The sequence below is a fragment of the Primulina eburnea genome, chromosome 15 (assembly GCF_022965805.1).
Source record: "Primulina eburnea isolate SZY01 chromosome 15, ASM2296580v1, whole genome shotgun sequence".
Lineage (NCBI taxonomy): Eukaryota > Viridiplantae > Streptophyta > Magnoliopsida > Lamiales > Gesneriaceae > Primulina > Primulina eburnea.
Genome location: NC_133115.1, coordinates 7,553,898 through 7,562,822, shown reverse-complemented (window position 1 = coordinate 7,562,822; position 8,925 = coordinate 7,553,898). Strand labels below are relative to the sequence as shown.

Here is an 8,925-nt window from a genome sequence, read left to right as displayed (position 1 = left end):
AATAATTGTTATTTTAAATTTTTATGTTTAGATATCTCATTATTAAAATAATAAAATAAATATTTTATTATTATTACTAAAATAAAATTTACATTTAAATATTATTATTAAAATAAAATTTACATTTAAAATAAATAATAAAATTAATGTATATTTATAATAATTAAAACAAAAAAATTTAAAAAAATTTTTTAGAAAAAGTACCTCTGCCTGCGCCAAATACTCATGCGCCAAATTTGGCGCAAGAGGTGGAGGCATATCGGAGCTTCCATTGGAGCAAATTTTTGCATCAAAGGTTGGAGATGACCTTAGGATTCGAGATGGATTTATCAAATCTTCGCCTAGATATCATCATATCTGAACAAAGTACCTTGGATAAACGTGAGAACAATTTTAATAAGGAAACTTTCTATTACCTTATCACGGTTTGTTTATAAGTACAAGATCTACTCCACCTTATAATCAATCGATGCCTTTCATTTTTATCAACTCTTGAATTTGCTTTATATTTCGTGAGTTTGTTTATGATTTGAGCATGGCGAATTCATGCCGGAAAAGTGTTTCGACTCCCTTTTCACATGTTTGTTGTGTGTAGGAGTTTGACAAGGAGTTCAGCCATGTCTTATGGAGGAGAATCCACTTAGAAAAGTGAATCACCAATGGCTAAACGCCAAAACAAATTAAGTTGTCACATTCCTTGTAATAATGGTATCAAACCAATAATTAATTACATCATTTCCTCGATAATAATTAAAATATCAACAGAGTACCCGAACCAAGTACAAATTTTGCAGGCCAACAACGGGTGGAAAAGTACACAACCTAATGCACCACTGTGATTCACTCACCGAAACAGGACTAAAAAAAAATCAAGAAATGATATCTCCACATTCAATATTCCTCCTCCTCCTCCTCCTGGCCGCAGTCCTCCGCCACTCCATCGCTTCACCACCACCGTCCTCCACCGCTTTGTTTCCAAAAGAAGCACTTCCAACAAAATCCGGCTATTTATCAGTCAACTCGTCCACCAGCTCAGCCATTTTCTACACATTCTATGAAGCTCAAAATCCCTACAATAACACGCCACTTTCCCAGATTCCGATCCTCATTTGGCTTCAAGGTGGGCCTGGATGCTCATCAATGATGGGAAACTTTTATGAGCTTGGCCCGTGGCTTGTGAATCAGAAGCTTTCACTGGATCCCAATCCAGGTTCTTGGAACAAAGTCTTTGGCCTCCTTTTTCTTGATAATCCCATAGGAACAGGATTCAGTGTTGCTGATTCGATTGAAGAAATACCCAGAAATCAATATGGTATAGCAGAGCACCTTTTCAGGGCAATTCAGAAATTTGTTGCCTTGGACGAGTCTTTTAGATCTAGGCCAATTTACATTACTGGTGAGAGTTATGCGGGGAAGTATCTTCCAGCGCTTGGGTATTACACACTGAAAAAGAATGCCCTCTTACCTAGTGAAAGTAGAGTGAATTTGGCTGGTGTTGCAATTGGGAATGGATTGACTGATCCAGAGATTCAAGTGGCAACTTATTCTGTGAATACTTATAATTTAGGCTTGATTAATGACAAGGAAAAATCCCTATTGGAGAAGCTTCAATTGGAGGCTATTGGATTCGTAAAAAGTGGTGATTGGAGAGAAGCAACATATGCAAGGAATAGGGTTTTAAGCGCACTGGAAAATATGACTGGATTAGCCACTTTGTATGATTTTAGGAGGCTGATCCCTTACCAAGATGACTTAGTTGCTACATTCTTGAACAATGTGGAGGCGAAAAAGGCGTTAGGAGCGAAGGAATCCATCGTATTCGAGACATGCAGCGACACGGTGGGGAATGTATTACACGAGGATGTGATGAAGAGCGTGAGATATATGGTGGAATTCTTGGTGAAGAACACCAAAGTGTTGTTGTATCAAGGACAATGTGACTTGAGGGATGGCGTGGTGTCGACATTGGCTTGGGTTAAGAAGATGGACTGGGAAGGGATCCACGAGTTTTTAGAGGCAGAGAGGAGGATTTGGAGAGTGAGAGGGAAGTTGGCAGGATATGTGCAGAAATGGGATAGTCTTAGCCATGTTGTGGTGTTGAATGCAGGACATCTCGTGCCAACCGATCAGCCCGTGAATTCCCGAGTTATGATCGAAGATTGGGTTTTGGAGAAGGGATCATTTGCTGCTAAGAACTGCGAAAGGATGAATGATTTCAAAAGGGCTATATGAGATTCAATGCAATTATCTTGTTGTAACATTACTAGAAATGAGCTAGGATCAATCAACATGGCTTCTTGAGACTGACTCTTAAATGCTTTGAATAGGTATTGTATTGTCAAATAATCAAGTGATGAAAGGATCCAACTATCACATTCTATTTAATTGCTTTCGGTTTCTTTGTTGGATTTGTTTGATGATTTTGAAAGAGAATGCAAGGGTGTTGAGGTCATTGTATTTAAAGCCCAGATTTTAATGAAACTTGAGCTGCTCAAGAAGGTTCCAAATGAATGAATCTATTGACAAATCATCAAAGATTGTGCAGATATCTACAGTTATGTTCGTGGGATGATAATTGAGCTATAAATTGAGAAATTTAGTTGTTTTTCGTATAATATTAGATATGAAAATAATCAAATGAACGAATCATTTCATGGAAAAACAAGACAAAGAGCGACAACGTTAATACCAATTCTACTTTGTCCCTGTTGTGTTTTATCGAGAGTGTGAACGAATCGAGCTAGTTTGATAAATATTCTATTTGTATTTGAAATAATTAAATTCGAGTCAAACTCAAATATGTTGGAATTTTTTTCGAGGAGTGTAAATTATTTAGTATAATATTTTGCAAGTAATTGATGAGCTCAAATATTTTATTAATATAATGTAATATAATTACATATTAAATTAATGTTTTTTGAGCAACCGATTTGAATAATTCAAATGTTTTGAGTCAGACTCGAGCTTAAACTCTAATTTGAGTAAAATTGGAGAAAATTTGTGTTCGTATAGTCGAAATGTATTGTGTCGAGTTAGATGAAAAGGATATTCATAGGAATAAACATTTCATTTATTTAGAATCGCAATAGACATTCACAATCTCCATTCTTATATTATTTTTTTTAAAAAAAATTCTTTATTTAATTTAACTAATCTGAATCTATATCTTCTTCTAATAATAATTTACCTAAAATAATAACATTTAATTATATAAAAAGATGATAATTTAATAATGCTAATATTAATAATTAAAATAAACAAAACATAAGTTAATGATCATCATAATAAAAATATATAAAAATATAAATTTACGGGCTTGTCAAGTACACTCGTGTTAAATATGATAAATCCAACTTTTATGATTAAACCATGTGGATCCATATTCGATCGTTGCTTATATTTCTCTCGATAAACCACTACAAACTAAGAAACTGAATCAGAGAAATGAAGGAAAACTCATGAACAACAAATTTAATATTTTCATCACAAATTGATTCAACAATTTACAACTAGAATTCAAAAAAACTGAAGGAATATAAGTTAAAATTGAAAGAACACTTGATAAAAATTGGAAATTAGCGAACTAATAGGAACCAAAATTGAAGAAATTATGCAGATCATTTTTGTTTTTGTTTGAGTCGTTTGTATCCTCTTATGGGTTTATTTCATCCTATCCACGTTGGCATTGCCCCTATGATAGGATGGATGACCAAAATTTGTCCATGCATATGTAGGACCCACTTGTTTTTTTTTAAATTTCTACCTGCTTTTTTTGGTATTTTTCTAAGTTGTTTGGCCCATCTTACACGATAATTGGTCATGGATCATGGCTCAAGGTCCAACTTCTTAAATCGTCAAATCTTTTAACTTAATGAGCTTTATCCTAATTTTGTCCAATTCACAAAGAGAACCAAAGCAAAAAGATTGATTAATGTGATAAGCATGACTCTTTCCCTTTTATTTCAAGAAACCTCTTGTTTTGCTCAATTTTTTTTTATATCATCAGCCCAAGTTCCATCTTTTTTTATCCTAATTGTACAATCGCTTGTTTCTTAGAGGTGGTTGGGCCTACAAGTCCTGCAAGAACCACACTTCTCCTACTTGCAGAAAAGCGGCCTTGCCTTCTTCAAATATCCAAATTTGATCTCTCTCACATATTCCATGAAATTAGTAAACTCCATTTACGAATTAGCATTTAAGTTGTTTGATGATTTGTTTGAGTGCAAATGAAGTATGTATATCTCATATTTTCTTAATGATATATTGTGAACAAACTCTCCACTGTTCTATCAATATCATCTCCCTCTATAATACCCATAGCTCGTACCTCAACAAAGCGACTTCCTCGCCTTTAATATCTAGAGCTTGGCCCATAGCTTGTGCAACTTATGTAATGTTCTATGGCTTTACCGAGTTGCACCAATACAAAAAGATTGTGTTGCTCTAGTAAATTCATCGAGGATGAAAACCCTTCATCTGGAATTTTGGCAAGCCACAAACTCATAACTAACAAGATTCATCACAACCTGTAAAACAAGAAAAGTGTCTGATAAGCTCAAATCATATAGAGATTTAGAGATTTTATTTGTGCTTATCTAGATATTTTATGCTTAATTATGTGCCTAAATATGGATTTGCACTTTTGTTTTGAATTTATTGAGTAGACTTTTATAGACTAAGGTTACGATAGGGCCGAGACAAATTATTTTTGATGTTTTGAGTTTGATTCAATTCTATTATTTATTTTTATTCATTGACTGATGTCGTTTATCATGTGTTCTTTTAATCTGGCCAATTAAATTTAATATTTGTTGGTTAATCTAAAATAGGAAGGTGATAAATTAATATTTGCTTCATACATCAATCAACATATGATTAAACTGACAAGAAATATTATTCGGTTTCAGTGTGCGACTTTAGGTTGAATAACTGAAATTTTACAGCGATTTAATGCTGTTGAATCTAATTAAAATCAGTTATGAATAATTGGACTATTAGATCTAATTATAATCGTCAAATCTTCTAACTTAACGAGCTTTATCCTAATTTTCGTCCAATTCACAAAGAGAACCAAATTAAAAGGATTGATTATGTGATAAGCATGAGAATATCTTAAATTTAGCAAAAATTTTCATATTACGTGCTCTTTATTACATGTCTGCTTTTACTATTCCTCCTACTTTAAAACTATTTCCCTTTTATTTCATGAAACTGTTGAAAAATAATATTTAAAATATGTGTATTGAATATTTGAATATTTGAATTTTGAAATAAGAGTTGTAAATATTGAAGATTAGTGTATGATGATGTAGGTAATGATGTATTTTATTTTTGAACTATTTGTAAAGAAATTCTATAAATAGCCTCACCATTTGTGAAGAAACTCACAATTGAGTAAAGAGAGAAATATTATAAAGTGTGTAGTTTGGTAAATTTTGAGAGTTTGAGATTTTTATTTTTTATCATAAATTTTTACTTTTTCACAACACGTTATCAGCACGAAGCTCTCTAAAAGTCCTCCATATTTTTCCAAGCTCCAAACAGAAGAAAAAGGTAACAAAAATAATAATATTTATTTTACTGTTATTTATTTATCGTGTATATATTTAATATATAATATAATGTTATTATTAGAAATAATAAAAATAAATTTTTAAAAAAACTTGTTATAAATCCTGGGAGGATGTTAAGATGACATCCCACACTCCCGGTAAGGAGTACGACAAGTATAAAAGCCTATAAGGTTTTTAAACATAATAGCTTATGACACATCATTATAATAATATGATATGGTATACATAATTATTTAAACATGACTAATATTATATACACCATATTATTACTATATATAAAAATACATACCTTTATTTTTTTTGTACACCAACGGTCATAAACGGTAACAAAACGGCTAGTTTTTGCCCTATAAATATGATCTCACAAACACATTCAATTACTCCAACTTTCTCTTCTTCTCTAAAAATTATTCTTCATCAAATTTTTCGAAGAAAAAAGAAGATGGCTTTCTCAAGGTTATTTTTAATAATTTTGTTTATCATACTCACGAGTCTTGTATTTATTGAAGAATATCCTTCTCGTGTGTTTTCTTTATTTTTACGAATGCTTGTATTTGTTGTTTATCAATTAATTTGTATTGCAATATTCATTAACTAATAAAATGCATCGTAATTTTTTTAGTACCACCATGTCAAATTTGACAAAGCTCGAATTTGTTGCGCTCGATATCATGGGAAAAAATTATATGCCATGGACTCTCGATGTAGAAATGCATCTTGAGTCATTGGGTCTAAGCGAGAACATTAAAGAAAATGGTATATCTTCATCATAAGAAAAGCAAAAGCTATAATATTTTTGCGTCAACATCTCGATGAAGGTTTAAAACGTGAATATCTCATCGAAAAATATCTCATGGCTCTGTGGAAATGATTGAAAGAAAGATTGAACATATAAAGGAAGTTATACTTCCGACCGTCCGTGATGAATGGAATATGTTAAGATTCCAAGATTTTAATAAAGTCAGTGATTATAATTCAGCGATGTATCGAATAATCTCGCAGCTAAAATTTTGTGGACATGAGGCAATGGAATCGGAAATGCTTGAAAAAATATTTTCCACATTTCACGCATCAAATATAACTTTACAGCAACAATATAAAGTGCGTGGATTTGCGAGATATTCTGAACTCATTGCATGTCTTCTTGTGGCGGAAAAAAAGAAAGAGCTGCTAATGAGAAATCATCAGTCCCGACCCACTGGATCAATAGCATTTCCAGAAGTAAATGTTGTAAGTAAAAATGAATTTAAACATGGAAACCAAAATCAAATTCAAAGACAAGGTTTTGGTCGAGGTCGAGGTCGTGGTTGTGGTCGTGGTCGTGGACGTGGACATGGACGTGGACGTGGAATTGGTCGTGGTCGTGGTCGAGGCCGTGGTTTTGAAAACAATAAAGATAGTTATTTTTATAACTCGGAAATGCTGTAAGTAAAAATGAATTTAAACATAGAAACCAAAATCAAATTCAAAGACAAGGTTTTGGTCGAGGTCGTGGTCGTGGTCGTGGTTTTGGATGTGGACGTGGAATTGGTCGTGGTCGTGGATGTGGACGTGGACGTGGAATTGGTCGTGGTCATGGTCGTGGTCGAGGCCGTGGTTTTGAAAACAATAAAGATGTTATTTTTATAACTCATCTCAAAAGGGCGTCACGAACAACCCACAGAAAAGGCATCATTAGAACATGAGTATTGATGAAAATCACTCGAAAAGATTTGAAAGTTCCTGTTTCAGATGCGGTACTCCATGATATTGGTATCGTATTTGACGAGCCCCGAGCACCTTTGCAAGCTCTATAAAGAATCTATAAAGGGGAAAGAAAAAGAGACCAACTTCATTAAACGCAGTGACCGTTTGAGTGATTCAACTCATTTTGATGCTGCTGATTTTCTGAATGATTTCTCTGGAAATTATCAATATGTTGGTGGGATAAAAATGAAAAATATTGATGCTGCAGATTTTCCCAATGATTTCTCTAAAAATAAACAATATAGTGGTAGAATATAAATGTACAATAATTTAATTTTGATGTATTCATATAATAATGTCTTATTGTATAATTATGATATGTGTTATATTTAAATATGTATTGCCGGTAATTTTATTTCATTGCATATTTTTTTTTTTTGAAATTCAAATATTGAAAATGCTATGAGCAAAGCTGAAGTTTGCATACCGATAGTGGTACAACGCACACTAACCTTCGAGATAAAAGATATTTCTTGGAACTAAAACCAACAAAAACAACGGTGAATACAATATCAGGTCCTGTAGACTTGATTAAAGGATGTGGTAAAGCATAATTTTTGTTGCCCAATGGCACAATTTTTTTTTTTTTTTATCAATGATGCTTTATATTCACCACAATCGAAAAGAAATCTGTTGAGTTTTAATGATATATATTCCCATGGGTATGATACTCAAACAATGAATGAAGGGAATGAGAAATATATGTGTATTACCACATATAAATAAGGAAAGAAATATGTGATTGAAAAACTACCAATGCTCCCTACTGGATTGCATTATACACATATATGTCCCATTGAATCAAACATGGTAGTTGATAAATCTTCAATATTAACCAATTGGCATGATCGATTAGGACATCCTGGTTCAACAATGATGCGAAGAATTATAGAAAATACATATGGTCATCCGCTGAAAGACCAGAAGATCTTTCAGAATAATAAGTTTCAATGTAAAGCTTGTTCTCTTGAAAAACTTATTATAAGACCATCACCAGTTAAAATCCAAACTGAATCACCAATATTTCTTGAACGTATTCAGGGTGATATTTGTGGACCAATCCATCCACCATGTGGACCATTCAGATACTTTATGGTATTGATTGATGCCTCTAGCAGATGGTCACATGTATGTTTATTGTCAACTCGAAATGTTTCATTTGCAAGATTACTTGCTCAAATAATAAAATTGAGGAATCAATTTATCGATTATACAATCAAGAAAATTAGACTTGATAATGCTAGTGAATTTACTTCCCAGACTTTCAATGATTATTGTATGTCTATGGGAATCATTGTTGAGCATCATGTTGCTCATGTACATACACAGAATGGATTGGCTGAATCATTGATTAAGCGTCTGCAAATGATTGCTAGACCAATGATTATGAAAACAAAGCTCCCTATTTCTATATGAGGACATGCAATTTTACATGCCGCTGCATTAATTCGTATCAGACCAAGTGCATATCATAAATACTCCCCATTGCAGCTTGTATTTGGTAAAGAACCAGACATTTCTCATCTGAGAATTTTTGGATGTATGTTATAATGTGCCTATTGCACCACCGCAGCGAAATAAAATGAGACCTCAAAGGAAGGTTGGA

The 8,925-nt window shown here is 32.9% G+C and overlaps 1 protein-coding gene across 1 annotated transcript; it reads left to right on the top strand.

Moving 5' to 3' along the window:
* Positions 1-785: 785 nt before the first annotated feature.
* LOC140814627 (serine carboxypeptidase-like 50) lies at positions 786-2,399 on the top strand. Its single transcript, XM_073173663.1, has one exon. The coding sequence runs from the start codon at positions 826-828 to the stop codon at positions 2,230-2,232; it is 1,407 nt and encodes a 468-aa protein (XP_073029764.1). The 5' UTR covers positions 786-825; the 3' UTR covers positions 2,233-2,399.
* Positions 2,400-8,925: the final 6,526 nt, after the last annotated feature.

Coding starts and splice junctions, on each gene's coding strand:
- LOC140814627 (XM_073173663.1), top strand. CDS start 826: ATGCACCACTGTGATTCACTCACCGAAACAGGACTAAAAAAAAATCAA.